Genomic DNA, 21,352 nt, shown 5'->3' on the forward strand with positions numbered 1-21,352 from the left:
CAGTGAACTCACTTCCTGATTCCCCAAAACCTGTCGATGAGGCACAGGTCAGGACTGTGATAGAGTACTCCTCTCTCTCTTTGGAAGGTATCCATGACGTGGAGATGCCGGCATTGGACTGGGGTGGGCACAGTAAGAAGTCTTACAACACCAAGTTAAAGTCCAACAGGTTTGTTTCGAATAACTAACTTTCGGAGCACAGCTCCTTCCTCAGATGAATCATTCATCTGAGAAATCTAGTGATTCGAAACAAACCTGTTGGACTTTAACCTGGTATTGTAAGACTACTTATTGTGTGGAATGTATGAACAGTAAGTTTACAGGTCACACAAAAATTGGCGGTTGGGAAATAGTGAGGAGGAAAGTCGTGGATTACAGTGTGATATAGACAGGCTAGTCAGATGGGCAGAACAGTGGCAAATGGAAGTTAACCCTGAAAAGTGTGACGTTACACATTTTGGGAGGATTAACAAGCCATGGGAAACACAATGAATGGTAGGATGCTCGGAAGTACAGCAGACCTGGGGGAACTTGGGGTTAATGTCCATAGGCCTTGAAGGCAGAAGGACATGTAGAAAACGTAGAATATACAGTGCAGAATGAGGCCATTCGGCCCGTCGAGTCTACACCGACCCACTTAAGCCCTCACTCCCACCCTGACCCAATAACCCCTCCTAACCTTTTTTGGACACTGAGGGCAATTTAGCATGGCCATAAGATGGTTAAAAAGGCCAATGGGATACTTGCCTTTATTAGCCGAGGCTTTGAATATAAGCGCAGGGAGATTATGATGGAGCTGTATAAAATACTCATTAGGCCACAGCTAGAGTACTGTGTGCAATTCTGTTTGCCACACTATAGCAGTGTTCTTCAAACTTTTTTTCCGGGGACCCATTTTTACCAACCGGCCAACCTTCGGGACCCAACCCAGCTGACCTTTGCAACCCACGCCGACCTTCACGACCCACCATTTTCTCTTGCCGTTAATGCGAGAGGTGAGCCTGCTTGGTCGTAACAATCTCACTCCAATCAGGTTCACAGGAAGAGAGGGCTATGTGCCTATCGGGTGAAGGATTCGACCAGTTCCTTTGTGGTGTCTTCATCTTTGTGAGGACGGAAAATCCAACCTCGCACATGTAGGTCATTGTAAAGGACAAGAGCAACAAAATGCTTGTTTTACTCAGCTCCGGATACTCCTCAGAGATGCGACTCCAGAATGCTGACAGCAAACCAAGTTTCATCAGCAAACGAATCAGCCAGAGGGGACAATTTCTCGAGGGGGAAAGCGTGGATTTCGTAATTCAGTTCGTAAACTCTGAGTAGCACCTGACCCTTTGACAGCCAACGTACTTCTGTGTGGAACAATAAATATGTGTGCTCAGCCCCCATATCGGAACACAGAGTGTCAAAAAGTCTGGTATTGAGTGGGTTGCGTTCAATGAAATTCACAACTTTCATTATTCCTTTCAACACCACTTCAGGATTGGATGGAATTCCTTTCGATGCCAGTGCCTCACGGTGAATGAAACAATGATCCCAAACAACGTCCTGACCAGCTGCCTCCTTAATCCTTACTATAACTCCGCTGTTTTTCCCAGTCATGTTGGCTGCTCCATCACTTGTGATTCCTCTGCAACGAACCCATTCGAGCCCTCACTTTCCAACCACAAAACTATTCAAAACTTCAAAAATATCTGCGCCAGTTGTGTGGGTTGCTGAAGTCAGGTAGCACAGCAAACCTTCAACAAATTCATTGTACCAAACATACCTAATGTACTAGCAAGGTTGCACAATCTGAAATGCCTGTACCTTCATCCAGTTGTATTGAGAACGCCTGTGCTGATTTTAAATGAGAAATATGCTGGGCTTCTAAATTCTCAGCAATATCTGAAATTCGGCGAGCCACTGTGCTATCACTAAATTGGATGCATTTCACTTTTTCAACTAACCTCTCATCTATGACCGTACAAACTATATCTAATGCTGCAGGGAGAATTAATCTCTCTGCTACAGTGTGGGGCATTTTCTCTTTAGCTACACGGTAAGCTACCATGTAAAAGGCTAATTGTACTTTGTCGTTCAATGTAACATTTCTGCTGAGGACTTAAGCTGACGATTTAAGTTCTCGTTGCATCCTTTGAAAAAAAGTCAAGAGGTTTGTCCTCGAACTGGTCATGCTTAGTCTTCAAATGCCTTTGAAGTTTTGAGGGTTTTAAACTTTCATTTGCCAGCACTTCCCTGCATATATCGCATGTGGGCCTTGCATCCCGATTTGCATTGACACAATTAATAAATCCATACCTTAAAAAATCGTCTTTATACTGCTATGTGCCTGATTTCAGTTTCTTCTTAATGGGCTGTTCACCAGAGGCCCTGGAGCTCGCACCAGCACTGCTTTGTCCTGGTGTGGACACTCCTGAACAGCTCACGCCAGCACTGCTCTGACCTGCTGTGGATTCTCCTGAGTGGCTCTCTCCAGCAGGCTTAGTTGTGGGATTCTGGCCTGTTTGTGTCTCTGGCCCTCTCTTCCTTAGAACAAAATGATCCATTTTAAATTTTACTGTCCTGTTGCTTGTTTGCTGTTAACAAAATGGAGGAATCACAATCGCGCCCAAAGCACGTGATGTCGACGTTCAGGGGGCGTGACCAGCTCTCTGCCTCCCTTTAGGCAAGAAGATTAGGTAGAATATTTTTTTAAATCTTGTGTGTCTCCGCAGCAGCCGGCTATTAATAACGCCGGCTGCAAGCGGCCTTCAAAATGGCCGGGAACATGTAAAAAAAAAAATGCGGCCGCACTGCGCATGTGTGCCCGATCACGGTGCGCATGCGCAATGCGGCTGCAATTTTTTTACCTGTTCCTGACCATTTTGAAGCTCGCTTGCAGCCGGCGTTATTAAAAGCCAGCTGTTGCGCGCGGATTTGCACGATTGTGAGCGCTGCGAAGGACGGCTCCGTGACCCTCCCGATGACCGCCTGCGACCCACCCGCGGGTCACGCCCCCGAGTTTGATAATCACTGCACTACAGGAAGGATGTGATTGCACTGGAAAGGTTGCAGAGAAGATTCACTGGATGTTGCGTGGGCTGGAGAATTTTGTCGATGAAGGGAGGCTGATTAGGCTGGGATTGCTTTCCTTAGAGCAGAGAAGACTGACAGGAGACCTGATTGAAGTTGGTTGTCTCTTTTTGATACTTCGACTTCACCTCTGTATATCCCCAAAGAAGTTGCACAATGTATTAGGTGTCTTCCTAAATGAATCTTCTCCATTTTTGTCAGTCACAGGCCTGAGACTCCTTTGCGTTTGTGGGGATGTTTGAACTCTTCATGGATACATTGAGGACATCCCTAAAGTGTTCCATTGTCCTCCTGGGAGTCTCCTGCCATAGGTTCCAGGTAGAGCAGCTGCTTCGGATGTCTGGTGTCAGGTATACGAATGACGTGTTCTGCCTAGCAGAGCTGGTTTGGAGGGAATAGCACCTCAATGTTGGACATGTTGGCTTGGTAGCACAGTGGTCAGCATTGTTGCTTCACAACTCCAGGGTCCCAGGTTCGATTCCCGGCTCGGGTCGCTGTCTGTGCGGAGTCTGCACATTTTCCCCGTGGGTTTCCTCCGGGTGCTCTGGATTCCTCTCACAGTCTAAAGATGTGCAGGTTAGATGTATTGGCCATGCTAAATTGCCCTTAGTGTCTAAAAAGGTTAGGTGGGGTTATGGGGATAGGGTGGAGGTGTGGGCTTAGGTAGGGTGCTTTTTCCAAGGATTGGTGTAGACCCGATAGGCTGAATGGCCTCCTTCTGCACTGTAAATTCTATGATTCTAGAGGTTGCCACAATTGGATCACCTTTTCTGCCCACAGGATTTTAGCAATCTTGCCAAAACACCGCTGTTGGTACTTTGCTTTGGGGTACCTGCTGGAGATTGGCTCAAGCCTCTGAAGCGCATAGAAACACAGAGATCACTGCTGTCCAGTAAAACATGGTGTACCTACACAGGATGGACTGCAGCGGTCGACACAAGTGGTTCAACACCACGTTCTCAAGAGCAATTAGAAATGGGCAGAATAAGAGGTAGCTTAGAGTACATTAAGCACCTAGTGTAAGTGAAGGCTGGGAGTATCTTTAGTACAGGATACGGAGCAGCATGCTGGCACAGTGGTTAACACTGCTGTCTCACAGCGCCAGGGACCCGGGTTCGATTACAACCTTGGGTACTGCCTGTGTGGATTTTGCACTTACTCCCTATGGCTGCATGTGTTTCCTCCAGGTGCTCTGGTTTCCTCCCACGGATCCAAAATGTGTAGGTTAGGTGGATAAAAGCAAATTACTGCAGATGCTGGAATGTGATACCAAAGAGAAAATGCTGGAAAATCTCAGACGGTCTGGCAGGCTCTCTGGGGAGAGAAAAGAGCTGATGTTTTGAGTCCAGATGACTCAAAGCTTAAAAAGACATAGAAAGTGGGAAATATTTATACTGTGGGGTGAGAACATGAAAGATCATTTCCCACTTTCTATGGGCGCGATTCTCCGCTCCCCGCGTCGGGTGGGAGAATCGCGGGAGGGCCGGGCGACTGATTTCATGCCCCCCTGGCGCCCCCCGCGATTCTCCCACCCCCCGCTCGGACGAATCGCGCTCGCCGTTTTTCACGGCGACCGGCGATTCTCCATCCCGGATGGGCCAAGCAGCGTGCCATTAGCGACCGGTTCATGACGGCGGCAACCACACCTGGTCGTGAACATGGGCGCCTAAGGCCCGTTTGAAGCTTGTGGGGGGCGGAGAGGGGAGTGAGCACCACGGCCGTGCTCGGGAGGGGACTGGCCCGCGATCGGTGCCCACCGATCGTCGGGCCGGCGTCTAAAAGCGACGCACTCTTTCCCCTCCGCCGCCCCGCAATATCAAGCCACCACGTCTTGAGGGGCAGCGGAGGGGAAAACGGCCACCGTGCATGCGCGGGTTTGAGCTGTCAGCCGTCGTGACGTCAGCTGCGCATGCGCGGGTTGGAGCCGGCCAACATGCGCATGCGAGGCTGACGTCACATAGGTGCCGTCGTCGCGTAATTCTCGGCGGCCGAGAATAACGGAGCGCCGCTCCTAGCCCCCCGGGTGGGGGTGAATACGGTGAGAGGAGCGGCCTCCGAGGCCGTTGTGAAACTCGGCTGAGTTCACGACGGCCTTCCCGATTTTTCCCGGGAGCGGAGAATTCCGCCCAGTGTCTTTTAGCTTTGACAAAAGTTCAATATGACCATATTGCAGCAGGGTAGCATGGTGGTTAGCATAAATGCTTCACAGCTCCAGGGTCCCAGGTTCGATTCCCGGCTGGGTCACTGTCTGTGTGGAGTCTGCACGTCCTCCCCCTGTGTGCGTGGGTTTCCTCCGGGTGCTCCGGTTTCCTCCCACAGTCCAAAGATGTGCGGGTTAGGTGGATTGGCCATGCTAAATTGCCCGTAGTGTCCTAATAAAAGTAAGGTTAAGGGGGGGTTGTTGGGTTACGGGTATAGGGTGGATACGTGGGTTTGAGTAGAGTGATCATGGCTCGGCACAACATTGAGGGCTGAAGGGCCTGTTCTGTGCTGTACTGTTCTATGTTCTATGTTCTATAGTGGGCCAGATCTCGAATAATGATGAGTCAGAATACAAGAGGGATACAGAGAACCTAGTGGAGTGGTGCAGCGACAACAATCTCTCCCTTAATGCCAGCAAAACTAAAGAGCTGGTCATTGACTTCAGGAAGCAAAGTACTGTACACACCCCTGTCAGCATCAACAGGGCCGAGGTGGAGATGGTTGGCAGTTTCAAATTCCTAGAGGTGCACATCTCCAAAAATCTGTCCTGGTCCACCCACGTCGACACTACCACCAAGAAAGCACAACAGCGCCTATACTTCCTCAGGAAATTAAGGAAATTCGGCATGTCCACATTAACCCTTACCAACTTTTACAGATGCACCATAGAAAGCATCCTATTTGGCTGCATCACAGCCTGGTATGGCAACTGCTTGGCCCAGGACCGCAAGAAACTTCAGAGAGTCGTGAACACCGCCCAGTCCATGACACGAACCTGCCTCCCATCCATTGACTCCATCTACACCTCCCATTGCCTGGGGAAAGCCGGCAGCATAATCAAAGACCCCTCCCACTGGCTTACTCACTCTTCCAACTTCTTCCATTGGGCAGGAGATACAGAAGTCTGAGAATACGCACGAACAGACTCAAAAACAGCTTCTTCCCCACTGTCACCAGACTCCGAAATAACCCTCTTATGGACTGACCTCATTAACACTACACCCTGTATACTTCATCCGATGCCAGTGCTTATGTAGTTACATTGTATACCTTGTGTTTCCCTGTCATGTATTTTCTTTTATTCCCTTTTCTTCCCATGTACTTACTGATCTGTTGAGCTGCTCGCAGAAAAATACTTTTCACTGTACCTCGGTACACGTGACAATAAACAAATCCAATCCAATCTGGACTCGAAACGTTAGCTCTTTTCTCTCCCTACAGATGTTGCCAAACCTGCTGAGATTTTCCAGCATTTTCTCTTTTGTTTCAGGTTAGGTGGATTGGCCATGCTAAATTGTTCCTTACTGTCCAAAAGGTTAGATGGGTTTGCGGGGGAGTGGGCCTAGGTAGGGTGCTCTTTCAGAGGGTCGGTGCAGACTTGACAGGCTGAATGGCCTCCTTTTGCATGCAAAGGTTCTGTAACAGGCCTGGAATGTCCAGCAAACAGGATAACAAGACCTGGGATGTATTACAGGCAGGTTAACACAGAACTGAAACTTCAACAGAAAGGCAAATCAGTAAAGGTGCAAAACAGACTACTGATTCACTAACATTATTTTTTTGCCTGGTGATGGAATTTAAAAGTATTCCTTCTATGCACTTTTCAGTGTGTGATGTGAGGGAGGAAGGAGTAATTTTGATTTGGTGATGGGATTAATCTTGTGATATTAAATGAGCCAACCCTCCTGATTCTAATTTACAATGACCTCAATGAAAGTGGAAGTAGCAAAGATATATAATAGATGGCCATTTTACACGAGCAATCCATGTCAAAATGATCCCCACTGTGTGCAGCACACTGTTAGTTACGCTGTATATGAAACATTGTGTGTGACGCACTGTATCTATCCAGTTTCCAATACACATGCAGCCAAGACTTGTTCACAATAGTGACAGTTGTTTTGCAGATGATTTCTCTCATGGGTGTATGTTAAAAGAGCTCGAGTCCGTGAAGACTGTGTCATACAAGTTCAATTTACCCACCTGGAATTACTCTAACCCATGTTTATTGTTTTCGTTCACAATTCTCACAGAAAGTTTCAAGAACAGCCAGAGCTTGCCAAAGACAATCCACCTGCGACTGATATATCTCTATGGAGCCATTATCAGTGGGAGTAAGGTAAAGCAAAGCTTGAGTACTGATCCCATAGCTAGAATATATAGCAACCTTGAAAAGCCTTTTCTTTTATGCTGTTTATCTAATGCATGGTTTCCTCTCTCCAAGAAAGAGAGAATTTTAGACACCATAATTAGATTTCCAGAATATTGATCACAGACGATCGATTGTTTTGTAATCATTTTATATGCAACAAGGTATTGCCGATGTTGATTGAGGAAGGAATGTTGGCCAATGGTTCTCTGTTGTAACCTTCCCCTCCCTGCTCTCTCTATTTCAGTAGTGCAGCTACAAGTGTTCAAACCTCCAAGCTCACCATCCTGCAGGCCCTTTCCCCTACCCATTACTTCATTAAACTGTCTTGTGAAGATGCCGGCATTGGACTGGGGTGAGCGCAGTAAGACGTCTTACAACATCTGATTAAAGTCGAACAGGTTTGTTTCGAATTACTAGCTTTTGGAGCACTGCTCCTACCTGAGGAAGGAGCAGTGCTCCAAAAGCCAGTGATTCAAAATAAACCTGCTGGACTTTAATCTGGTGTTGGAAGACATCTTACTGTTCATTAAACTGCACAGAAATGACAATGTTCAGCCCAGTCCATGTTGGCCTTGAATTTATGCATGAGCTGCATATGCAAACCCACATTGCAACGCCAAAGTTTAGATCCAAGCTAAGAAAACGATGAGGTTGATGCGAGGAGGTAACCATCATTGTGCTTCAGTGAGGATAATGAGCCCTGACAGTAAAGGGGTATATTTGACATATGTGAAAAACCTTAGGCGCGATTCAGTGGACTGAAGTTAAAGTCTGCTGAATCGTGCGTCTAGCAGGGTGGTCCTCGATGGCTGTAGTGCCGAGAAACATCCAACAAAGCTTCCCAGCAAGAAATGCTCCTCGCAAATCGGGGCAGCCCCGATCTCCTCCCCCCACCCTGCCCCTGTCCTTTTCAGGCCTCATCTTCCCTCCCCTCCCAAACCTCTGCTAATTCTGACCCCCCCCCCCCCAAACTTTGGAGAGTTACCCAGGGAACCCACTCACCCCCCTCTACTTCGCCCTACCCCTGGAAGTGCCAAACCTGGCACAAGGGTTCCATGGCACTGTCAGCTTGGCATCCTTTCTGTGCCTCTGACACTGGCACTGCCTGGATGCCCATGGGGTGTTGCCAGCATACCATGCTGGAAGTGCCTGGGTGCCATGGGAGTGCCAAAGTGCCACCCTGCCTTGTCCCTGACGCCCAGGGGTCTCCAAAAGCCTGGGAGACTACCCAGATGCCGTTACCCCAGTCCATATTAGGGTTGATCACTACTAAACAACGCCCTGGCGAAGAAGTCTCGCAGGCATGGCCAGTGAGTCCTGCAGCTCATATAAATATTCAGGTTGGAGATTGCCAAGAGAGAGAGAACCAGATCACGTCCTGGCGCCCAGTGTTTGGGTCTTATGCGCGAGTCACCTATTGCACCCAATTCTGCACTGGGTGTAACAAGGTCGTTGGAATTGCACCCACGTCAACACTTTAAATAGATTAGACAGGTACAAAGAAGTATGGGAATAACTTGAGTAAATGGAATTAGCAGAAGCAGCACAGGGACAGGTATAGGTTATTCAGCTATGAACCTGTCTGCCATTGAGCTGTACTCAATTCCATTTATTTACCTTTGGTCCATCTCCTTTAATAAATATCTAAAAGTCACAGGCTCAGAAATTTCAATTGTCCCAACATCCGTTGCCTTCTTGGGGAGAGATTTGTAGATTCTCAGCACTTGTTGGGAACAAATTGCTTCCTAATTTCACACCTAATTGGCCTTGATCTAATTTTAAGATGATGTCATCTTGTTTTTGATTCCTCTACCTGTGGAAATAGACAGTTGTCACCCTATCATGACTGTCATTTTAAAGACCTTGAATAATCACTCCTCAAGGGAATACAAACTAAGTGTATCCAACCTATTCTCATAATAGAACATAGAACATAGAACAGTACAGCACAGAACAGGCCCTTCGGCCCTCAATGTTGTGCCGAGCCATGATCACCCTACTCAAACCTACATATCCACCCTATACCCGTAACCCAACAAGCCCCCCCTTAACCTTACTTTTATTAGGACACTACGGGCAATTTAGCATGGCCAATCCACCTAACCCGCACATCTTTGGACTGTGGGAGGAAACCGGAGCACCCGGAGGAAACCCACGCACACAGGGGGAGGACGTGCAGACTCCACACAGACAGTGACCCAGGCGGGAATCGAACCTGGGACCCTGGAGCTGTGAAGCATTTATGCTAACCACCATGCTACCCTGCTGCCCATAACCCTTTAAGCCCTGATTGCTGCACGAGCAGAGGATAAAAACTAACATGAACTGCTTGGGACAAACAACCTATTTCTATGTTGCTACCAACATCTTACAGTAAAATTGTTGTACCATTGAAACTTATAAAAATGCATCACAAGATAATTATGATGAGCAACGTCATTTGGGCCATCTTCACGCCTCTGTTGAGGGAGATCTTGCACATTCCGCTGGAATATCAAAATGTTTTGTTAATGATTTAGGGTTTCTGCCTCAAGTATTCTTTCTGTAAATCTATATGTTGATCACCTTTAGTGATCTGTATCTTAAAATTGCTTTCTGAATTCTTCATATCTCCGTTACTATTTTCCTTCCCCTTAACTATTTTAGATACGTCTGTAAGATTATCTCTGACTATTATCAACCTGTAAAGCCAAATTCCACAAATGAAATGGATTTTCAAAATTAAATCATATTTTCCTCCACTAATCTAGCAAACGACTCCTAGCTAATCTATTTCATAGAAGCTCCAGCCCATTTGGTCCAACTGGTCCAGGGCGATGTTGTTTTCATGTGTAACAACAACAGTCTTCATTGGTGTCTTGTCTCTTCATTGTAGTGGTCGTAAGATGGCTTCCTCCAGAGGCAGCCTCATGGCATAGTCACCTGACACAGGTGTGTCAATTGGGCTGGTTACATTTCAAAACCCAAACATACTCATTTCATATCAAACATAACAAACAAAAGGTACAAGCACCCTCCTATTTCTGGTGAACAAAAGACATATTTGTAAGCATTACTCCGTGCGACTGGAAGTTACCCAAGTTACCCACAATGCCCACTCTTCTCGTGCTTCTGTTAGTCAGTTACTGCACATGCAAAATACATGTTGGACGGGATTGCCCAGTCCGCCTCCCGCGTCAGGTCCTGCTGAAAGTCAATGGACCTTTGGCTGGACCATTGAATCTCCCACAATGGCTGACATCTGACAGGGCCAGACAATCCAGGCAAGGACAAGCAGTGGCGTCTATAAGGTGAACGGTTGCACATATGGCGGCTCCTGTTTGGGGATTCGGTTTTTGGTCCCTTTTGCCTGTTTAGTGGGAGAGAAAAGTGGTGTAAGTTGAAAGCTTTAAATGTCTGGAGCTTTTAACACGAGGAACAAATCGGAAAAGGGGTCCTCATTTGACTTGTAAGGCCCTTGTGTCGCAGGAGGGGAGAAAATGGCAGCGGCCCCTGTGTTGCCGTTACCATCTCAGTGTACAACTGAGAGGCTGGTGGAATTCTTTAAACAGGAGTTCAAGATGAAGAGACAAGCTGTCAGGCTCTGGGTCACATTCCAGAGGAAAGAACATTACTTTATCTCAGAGGAAGGCAAAAAACAATGGCCTAGATAAGAGACAGGCAAGGCAGCAATGAGAGTTGTGCAGAGAAAGACTGTGAGAAGGAAAATCAAAGACTCATTGGACTGTCGGCATGTTTGCACGGGATTGTGCTACCTCAGTCTGATAGTAAGAGGAAGACTGGGTCTCAGAAGGAAGCGAGGACAGGGGAAGGGAGGTGAGAGGTTAGACAGGGAGAACAGACAGTCAGCAGGCATAAGGTAGGGGCTAGACTAGCCCAGGGAGGGGAGCCACCACACTAGCATAAATAGCTAGCACGGGAAGACAAAACGGGAAGACAGAAGGGGCAGGTTTAGCACAGGGCTAAATTGCTGGCTTTGAAAGCAGACCACGGCAGGCCAGCAGCACGGTTCAATTCCCGTACCAGCCTCCCCGAACAAACGCTGGAATGTGGCGACTAGGGGCTTTTCACAGTAACTTCATTTGAAGCCTACTTGTGACAATAAGCAATTTTCATTTCCCGGCGGACTTCTATAAGAAATTCGTACCAGCCCTGGACGCACACCTACTGAACATGTTCACAGACTCGATAGCGAGGGGCACGCTGCCCCCTCACAGGCCATGATATCGCCCGATACCCAAAAAAGACAAGAACGCAATGGAATGTGGATCATACAGACCCATTTTGCTACTCAATGTAGATGCAAAGATACTCGCGAAGGTCCTGGCAAAGAGATTGGAGAACTGTGTACCAGAGATGGTCGCAGAAGACCAGATGGGCTTTGTCATGGGTAGGCAGCAAACTACAAAAATCAGGCGGCTGCTGAATGATCCCTTCCAGGGAGAGAACACCAGAGGTGATCGTCCTCCCTGGACGCAGAAAAGGCCTTTGACAGAGTCGAGTAGAAGTACCTCATAGAGGTACTGGAGCAGTTTGTGCTGGGATCGGGGTTCGCCTCGTGGGTGAAACTCCTGTACAACATCTCCTAAGGCAAGCGTTTGGGCCAACGTAGCTCTGAAAATTTCCTGCTACACAGGGGCACAAGGCAGGGATGCCCGCTGTCCCCTCTCCTGTTCACCATGGCAATTGAATCCCTGGCAATTGCCCTGCGAGATGCGAAAAGCTGGAAGGACCTCCAAAGAGGGGGCAGAGAACATAGAGTATCGCTCCATGCGGATAACCTGCTCCTCTATGTCTCGGACCCACAGAACGGCCTGAAAGCAATCATGCAGCTCCTGGAAGAGTTTGGAGCCTCTTTGGGCTACAAGCTCAACCTGGGCAAGAGCGAGGCATTCTGTGTGAACCCTAAGAGGGGGGGGAGAGACAGAGTTGGAGGGACTACCATTCAAACGAGCCCAAAATAAATTCCGCCACCTGGGGATTCAGATAGCCCATGACTGGACACGGTTTCTCAAGTGGAATCTGACCAGCCTGGCAGAGATGGGATGCGCTCCCGCTTTCCCTGGCGGGGAGGGTGCAGATGATCAAGATAAACGTCAAGGTTTCTTTTCCTGTTTAGATCCATACCGGTCTTCATCCCCAAGGCCTATTTCCACAAAGTGGACAAAGTGACAAGCCACAGCCGAGAGGGTGAGGGGATGGATACGAGAGCCAAACATGGAATGGGTAAGGCTGGAGGAGACCTCCTGCAAGGGAACGACCCTCCGAGCCCTCGCCACAGCAACACTCCCACCCACCCCAACAAAGTACACATCCTGCCCAGTGGTGGCGGCCACTCTGAAAACATGGAACCAAATGAGGCAGCATTTCGGATTAACCGGGATGTCCCCCATGGCCCCCATTTGGGCAACCACAGATTCCCACCAGCCATGCTTGACACCACATTTATAAAATGGAGACAACATGGGGGACGCCAGCGGCCAGAGACTTTTACATAGGAGACAAACTCAAGACTTTGGACGAACTGACAGAGGGCCTGGACCTGCCGAAAGGATAGGAACTCGCACATCTCCAGATTAAACACTTTCTCCGCAAGGAGTCGGCAAGATACCCCAGGGCCCCAAGTTACTACTGGAGGAAATAATAAACACGGACAGCAAGGAGGGGGGAAAATGCGGAACATATGGACGGTTACTGGACAGAGCAAAACTACCACTGGACGAAGCTAGACAGAATTGGGAGGATCAATTGGGGACGGAAGTGGGTTGGCCTCTGGAGCAAAGCACTAAGCAGGGCCAACTCCATCTCCTCCTGCGCCAGACTAAGCCTCATGCAGCTTAAAGTGGTGCACAGAGCTCACCTAACCAGAACCCAAATGAGCAGGATCTTCCCGGACGTGAAGGACAAATGTGAACGGTGACAGGGAGGCCAACCATGCCCACATGTTCTGGGCCTGCCCCAGACCTGTCCGGTTCCGGGCAGCCTTCTTTGACATGATGCCCAATGTTGTGGGGGTGAAGATGGAGCCATGCCCGAGAGTGGCAGTCTCGGGGTCTCGGACCAGCCAGAACTACATATGGGGAGGAGGGCGGATGCCCTAGCTTTTACTTCACTCGTTGCACGCCGGAGAATCCTGCACGGCTGGCGATCAGCAGCACCATCCACAGCTACAGACTGACTGGCAGACCTCTCGGAATTACTCCACCTGGAGAAGATCAAGTACACCACCCGAGGGTCGGAAGAGGCTTCCATAAAGTGCGGGGGCCACTCATCAGCCTGTTCCAAGACCTGCTCTATGCCGACAGCGACTAGTGAAAGAAAGTGGGGGAGAAGGGAGGGAGGAAGACAAGGGAAGACACGCACAAGAGAATGAGGCAGAGGAGGGGAAGGGAAGCCAAGGGGGCCACAGAGTGGAACACAGGGGGGTAGAAGGGGGAAACCACATGTAAAAAGCTGTGTTAATAAGAAACGACTTTAATTGTAAATATCAGACACACTTGAGCTGTTACTCTGTAAAAACTGGAAAATACCAATAAAAACACTTTTTTAAAAAAAAAGAAAGAAACATGGATTGTGGAGAATTGAATGATGTTGTTGATTACACCTGATTGTTTTTTTTAAAAATTGTTTTGCCTTTTCTCTGGATTTGTGATTCATTTGTTTTCTTTTTTAATATATTGATTGATATATTTAGGGGGAAGGAATTGGATGTGGGTTTATGTGTTTTTTTCCTTTCCTGAAATGATTTCTATTAAAGGTGGTGTTTGGGTCTGGGAGCTGTTTGCTGATTTGTGTTATAACTTTGATTTTACCCCAGCTAGGGGTCACCCTGCTAGCGATTATATTAGTTAACGGGAGCGAAGTGGGGGAGAGAGCTGAGGCTGGTTACCTGTGGGAGGCAGGGGGGGGAGCTTTTTATTCAGTTTGTTCGTTAAGGCAACGAGCCACGGTTGGTTGGATTTTCTTTGTATTGAGTGGGCGGGGGGGGGGGTTGTTTGTTGGGTGCCGTGGGGTGGGGGAGGTGCAGTGATGGGAAGGGGGAGAGGCAGATTGCTGATGATGACAGTCTCTTTGTATATGTCTGATCTGAGGGGGGGGGGTGAAGGCAGCCAGCTTGGGTGGGCCTGGAGCCTGGCGGACTTCCTTGAAGGTTGGGATTTGGCTGATCGTGGCAGTGGTTGATTACTTAGAACTTGACGGGATTAAATGGGCCGGTTAAAAGGTCTAGGGTGTTTGCCCATCTAAAAAGTTTGAAGACGGATGTGGTTTTCTTACAGGAGACACATCTGAAAGTTTGAGATCAAATAAGACTGCAGAAAGAGTGGGTGGGGTAAATGTTCCACTCAAACTTTGAAGTGAGGATGAGGGGGACCACAGTGCTGATCAATGGGAGGTTGACCTTTCGATGGCTAATATTTTGGTGGACTCATTGGGGAGATATGTGATAGCGAATGGGGTGCTGGCGGACACTCCGGTGGTCTTAGTGAGTGTATATACCCCAAATTTGGATGATATGGACTTCATTAAGAAAGTGCTGCCGGCCATCTCTGAGTTTGACTGTGGGGGTGGGGGATTTTAATTGTGTGATGGACCCTAGGCTGGACAGGTTAAGTCCCAAATCGTTCACAATGTCGGGGTGGTAAAGGAGCTGCTAGGATTTATGGCACAGATGAGGGAGGATGGACCAATGGTGATTTAGTTACCCGAGGGAGAAGGAGCCCCAGTGGCATGGTGGCACAGTGGTTAGCATTGCTGCCTCATAGTGCCATGGACCTGGGTTCGATTCCGACTTTGGGTGACTACCTGTGTGGAGTTTGAAGTTTCTCCCCTTCTCTGCATGGGTTTCCCCAGGATGCACTGGTTTCCTCCCACATGCCAAAGAGATGCAGGTTAGGTTGATTGACCATGCTAAATTGCCCATTGGTGTCCAAAGGTTAGGTGGGATTATGGAGGTAGGGCAGGTGAGCTGCTCCTTCGGAGGGTCGGTGTAGACTTGATGGGCTGACTGCCCTCCTTCTGCACTGCAGTGATTCTATGAAGGAATTTTCCTTCTTTTCGCATGTCCATCGGGTTTACTTCCATATTGATTTCTTTGTTGTGGGGAAGTCATTACTCCTTGTTTTAGGTTTCTTCAGCAGCATTTTTGAAGATTTGAACTTTTCTTTGCAACTGGGGCCTCGTTGTCTTCTCTGCATCATTTCCAGGGCTCAAAAATCTATTTTTTTCTTTACTTCCTGACACCATGCCTTGATTCTTCAGGGTTGCTGGTCCCAGGCGGGATTCCCGATGGCCCCTTGAATCTGGAGTGAATGGCAAAATGGAGTTCCCGCCGGGTGTTAAGCCCATTTGCAAATCTCCCAGCCCGTTGTGCCTGGTCCAATCAGATTCTTGGTCAGAGCAGATGAGAGCCTAATTATAACTGATTGCCATAGATTTGAATGCCATTCGTGGGCTGGAAGCCTGAATCAGCAGCCTCATAGAATGCTCCTCCCCCCGCCCCCCCCAGCTTGAAGCCCCACGGGCACCAATCTCTCCTGGTCCTGATAAGCGTGGACCAGGTGCACTGGACTCCCAAGGTTGGGGGGGGGGGGGGTCAAGGCGGTGAGTACCCTATCTACATTTATCTCCAGGGTGCCGAGGGGTTTCCTTCAGAGGAGGTGGGGAGCACAGAGGTCTTGGGCTGGCGAGGCTCATGCAGGGGTCTTTCCCGGGATGGGGTCATGTGGCAGGTCTTCCCTCTGTAGCTTTGAAACCTTTTGATGTCTCTCCCAGTACATCAAGTTCAATGATCTATCAGTTGAAGGTCAAGGCCTTCCCTTTGGCGTGTTGGAAACCTTTTGAAGTGATTTTGTTTCCCTTTATCTTTTTCAAGCCTCTGGGAATACTAAGAAGCCTAAAAGCTTTGAACGGCATTGTTTACATTCAATTTCACGTTTCATTACTTTTACAAGCCTCTTTATTAGCAGGTTTAGGATATTTCAAAGAAGGGATTCACTTTGTTTGTTTTTATAGCTCTTCACAGTGCATTACCTCAGAAGTGCTTCCTCTTTTGAACAGCAGACTCAATGGACTGAATGGCCTCCTTCTGCACTGTAAATTCTATGTAAATTCTATGTAAATTAACTCTGAAAGTATTCCTCTTTTAAATGGGTTGTTTCTAACCACAGATTTTTTTAAAAAGATGCTGTTTCTTTGTTTGGAAGAGCTTCCTAGAAAGAGCAGATGCTCTGTCCCCTGCACCTGGTCTTTTTAGGAAGCACTCTAGAAAAAATAAAACTGCAGGTAGAAACAACCTATTTAAAAGAGGAATACTTTCAGAGTTAATTTACATAGAATTTACAGTGCAGAAGGAGGCCATTCAGCCCATTGAGTCTGCACCGGCTCTTGGAAAGAGCACCCTACCCAAGGTCAACACCTCCACCCTATCCCCATAACTCAGTAACCCCACCCAACACTAAGGGCAATTTTGGACACTAAGGGCAATTTATCATGGCCAATCCACCTACCCTGCACATCTTTGGACTGTGGGAGGAAACCAGAGCACACATGAGGAGGATGTGCAGACTCCACACAGACAGTGACCCAAGCCGGAATCAAACCTGGGACCCTGGAGCTGTCAAGCGATTGTGCTATCCACAATGCTACCGTGCTGCCCAATGGACTGTAAAGAGCTATAAAAACAAATAAAACAAATTTGTCCTTTGAAATCGCCTGGACATGTCAATCAAGAGGCTTGTAAAAGGTGAAATTGAGTGTAAACAATGCAATTCAAATCTTTTAGACTTCTCAGCATGCCCAGTGGCGTGAAAAAATTAAAGGAGAATATCAGAGGGAAGACTTCCACTTCCACCCAACAGATCTTTGAACTTGAATGCCGGGAGAGACATTAAAGTGTTCCAACACATGAGAGGGAAGACCTTGAACTATAAATTGAAATGATGAAATCCAGTTTAATGATTTTCAAAGCTACAGAGGGAACACCTTCCATACAACCTCCATCCCGGGCAAAAAACCTGATTTGAGCCTGAGCCCCCCCCCCCCCCCCCCCCAACCCTCGCCACCCCTGAAGGAACCCCCTTGAATCCCTGGATGTAAGTGTAGAAGGGGTACTCACCCCCTCGGCCCCTTTGAGTCCATGGTGCCAGGTTGACACTGCCAAAGTGTGGGGCCTGAAGGGAGGCCCTGGGGGGCCTGTTGGGGAGATTGGAGGGGGAATCTGAAGGGGGGGCCCTGAAGCGCTGGGGCATTTGGCGAGCCCATTACGGGGTGCCGCTCTCTTGAGGGGCCCTTGCCAGTAATTGCAGGCGCTGCTGTATTGTTCTGAGATAGGGTCGCCCTTTAAAAACGGCATCCTGATCTCTGAGGAGCCGCACCTGTCGTTGAATGTAGGCCCCTCCCCTCTCAAGGCCAGTGCAAAATCCGCCCCTCTCCAAAAAAGTTTCAAAGTGTCGTTGAATCCCATCTCAGCAGCGCTGCCAGCGTCAAGTTGAAACACACCAGTGTTCCCACTGACAGCAACACTTCATTTTAAATCGGTTGAATGGCGGCCCATGTTTCTTGTATAGGACTTCAGTCTTCATCAGTAGCTTGTCTTAGTGAGAGTCTTTACTGAACTAATCTTAAGATGTCTATTTTATGGCAGCCTTATGGTTTCGTCACATTACTGCAGAAAGTCAGATGTATCAATCAGGTTGGTTACATTTCCAGACTCGAGCAGTGTTTATACTCCATGTGAGCCTTATCCCATTCTACATTCTCTTCACAACCTACTCCTGTATCTCTTTATTCCTTTCTCTCATAGGAATGTAATTACTGCTAGATTAAATGAAAACCCTCCCACTGTATCAGCCCAAATACAGAGTCAGATATTTCATTCAAACACATTTTATTCTCAGCAAACATTCAATCACACAAGAAATGGTTTTGTCTCCCGAGCTGGTAACCTGGCAGAACGGAGCACCCTGCCTTTGATCTAAATTGCAAGTTTTGTGTACTGTTGATTTAGGTCCGTTTGGCACATGACCCTTAAGCCCTGGAGGGCCAGATTTGAGTCTCTCTCTGTTCTTCTCCATGCAGCAAAATGCACTACTTGCCATCACCCCAAACTCCATTGAGGTGCTTATGCTGGTTCTCAGGACCTCATGTGACACAGGAACACAGGAGCCAAAGAACACCAAGCTGTTGCAAGTTGCTTTGAAGTGCCTGATTGGAATGATCCACATTCTCCATGCCAGCAGCCTTGACCAGAGGAGAGTGACGATCAAGACAATATTGGACAGCTACTTTAAGTTGTTGAATGCTGACAGGCCAGTGGCAGTCCTGGAAGAGGGGACAAAAACCCGACTAGAGGATGGTTTCATCACCCTACGCATCGAAATGCTCAGTAAGTGAAGTTATCTTTGTACCTCCATGACCTGCACTAGATAGGGAGTAAATTCTAAACAAATTTTCAGCAGCATTATTTCAGTGAGCGAGTGGTCAATTTATTTTTTTGATAAACAATTTTATTGAGGCATTTTGGCATTGTAAACAACAACAATACAAAACGGTGTGCAAAGAACAATCAACATTGTGCAAAAACCAGCTCCAATCTACGTTGCGCTAACCCCCCCACCCACCCCCCGACGATTAATTTTCTACAAAGCAGTCGATAATAAATGGTTACCACCTCCGGGCGAACCCTGACAGTGAGCCTCTCAGAGCGAACTTAATTTTCTCCAGACTGAGAAAGCTCGCCATATCCGATAGCCAGGCCTCCGACTTCGGGGGCTTTGAGTCCCTCCATGCCAGCAGAATTCGACGCCGGGCGACCAGGGAAGCAAAAGCCAGAAGGTCAGTCTCTCTCTTCTCCTGGACTCCCGGGTCCTCCGAAACCCCAAAAATTGCCACCTCTGGACTCATCACCACCCTTGTTTTCAGTACCCAGGACATAACGTCCGCGAATCCCTGCCAGTACTCCCTGAGTTTTGGACATGCCCAGAACATGTGGACATGGTTCGCTGGTCCTCCCGAATATCTGGCGCACCTGTCCTCCAGTCCGAAGAATATACTCATCCAGGCCACTGTCATGTGGGCCTGGTGGACAACCTTGAATTGAATCAGGCTGAGCCTAGCGCATGTTGCGGTCGCGTTTACCCTGCTCAATGCCTCCACCCATAATCCCTCTTCTATCTCACCTCCGAGCTCCTCTTCCCATTTAAGCTTCAGTTCCTCGGTCTGCGACTCCTCTGCCCCCATAAGTTCTTTGTATATATCTGAGACCCTCCCCTCCCCACCCATCCACTAGACATTACCCTGTCCTGGATCCCCCTAAGTGGCAGGCGTGGGAAGTATGGGATCTGTCTGCGTAGAAAGTTCCGCACCCGCAAGTACCTGAAATCATTCCCTCTCACCAGCCCAAATTTCTCCTCTAGCGCCCTTCCAAGAACAGATCCGAGTGGTCAATTTATGTATAGAACAGGCTGCGTAGGGAGACTGTTGAAGAAGAAGATAACCCAAATGAAAATTAGATAGATATCTCTCAGGAAATAATAATTTGCAATATAATAAATGAGTAATTTGAGACGTGGCATGGAAAGTGGAGCAAGCTTCGGAGGTGACTTTTGATTTATGTTCCTAAATCATTCCATCACTTGGATTTTCCTTGTGTCATATTTGGATCTGTTATAGACTAGCTGATAGAAATTGATTACTATGAACAGCCATAAACTCCATTATAATTGTTTCATGCGGCTACGGGGATGTTGTAAGGCAAACTAAATGGACCTTGCTATTTTCTTCATCCAGCAATTCCTATGTTGTAATTCTGAGGAAGAGTTGTACCAACTGAACCACTGCTAATTGTTCATGTTGCCCCTCTTATCTGATGCTGTGATGCCAGAGTGCATTTTTGTGTTACAGGTGCTATCTCAGAAATGTTGAACTGTAAGGATCGAGCTGTGCTTCAGGCAGTTTTTCTTAATAACAACTGCTTTGAGCACATCATTCGACTCATCCAGAACAGCAAGGTATGGACAGCTTACCATACAGTCCCATCGTATTGCTTGCTGTTGCCTTCCTACACTTCATTCTCCTGGATGCTTAAAAGTGAATTTGGGCAACTGAAGGTTGTATAGATGAAAAGGAATACCAGAAACACTCAAAATCTGAAATTCAAATTCATGGGTTGAAGCTTGAGGTGAACATCTCTTCCCATTTGTTTCCCCAATTTTCTCTCTTTTCCTGGGAGGGCCATCAGGAAAGAGCAGGGGAGTGGGACTAATTGGATATCTCTCTCAGAAAGCTGGCATTGACACAATGGACTGAACAATGGCCTTTTGTGCTGTAACATTCTATGATTCCAATCCTTCTGGTTCTTCGGTTAGGAACTGGCCAGCATTATTACCCAATCAAAGTGGCTATTCTTTGCGTATCAGCCTTGGTACTAAATATGTTGGCTATTCAACTGGGCAGTGAGCAGAGCCACTGAGTTCAAACCCACTGTCCTCTCCACACCCAAACTCATGGGATTTAGATTTTCATTGTTACCATCTGAGAGGTAATTTGGTAGAAGGGATAACCTACTGTTTACTCATGTGATTTTTCAAAAGAAGTAAGCCTGTATGTGTGTGAGTATATAGATGGGTCTGAGTATATGTGAATGAATGAAATTTGTCAATGTGTGGTTATAAGTAGGTGCAAGTGAATATGTGATTGAGACTGACTGCTTACAAGAGTGTGCATGGAGTGCATGAGTGAGTGAATTAGAATTTGCAAATGTGTATGAGTAAGCATGAGAAGGGGTGAGCTTGTACGACCCTAATCAGTCTACAAAGATGTTCTTTTGTACAGCTTTGAAGAATGTAGGTCGAGGCTGAGGATCATTGTGGTAGAAGATAAGATATCTACAAAAAATAGTGTTATAATCTTCAGTTCTGTTAGCTG

At 47.6% G+C, this 21,352-nt stretch overlaps 1 protein-coding gene across 2 annotated transcripts in view; it reads left to right on the top strand.

The window, feature by feature from the left end:
• The window catches only part of nbeal2 (neurobeachin-like 2), a 333,597-nt gene that overhangs the window by 154,331 nt on the left and 157,914 nt on the right, over positions 1-21,352 (top strand). Inside the window, exons 7-12 of one of the 2 annotated variants that reach the window (XM_038808910.1) lie at positions 3,027-3,073; positions 5,868-5,905; position 6,628; positions 7,311-7,396; positions 18,506-18,812; positions 20,330-20,436. In XM_038808910.1, the coding sequence (XP_038664838.1) occupies positions 3,027-3,073; positions 5,868-5,905; position 6,628; positions 7,311-7,396; positions 18,506-18,812; positions 20,330-20,436 (586 nt within the window). Of the gene's footprint in view, positions 1-3,026; positions 3,074-5,867; positions 5,906-6,627; positions 6,629-7,310; positions 7,397-18,505; positions 18,813-20,329; positions 20,437-20,898; positions 20,967-21,352 lie in introns of those variants that run through there. The other variant, XM_038808909.1, reaches the window with a different exon arrangement.

This window comes from Scyliorhinus canicula, chromosome 10 (genome assembly GCF_902713615.1).
Source record: "Scyliorhinus canicula chromosome 10, sScyCan1.1, whole genome shotgun sequence".
NCBI classification, from domain to species: domain Eukaryota; kingdom Metazoa; phylum Chordata; class Chondrichthyes; order Carcharhiniformes; family Scyliorhinidae; genus Scyliorhinus; species Scyliorhinus canicula.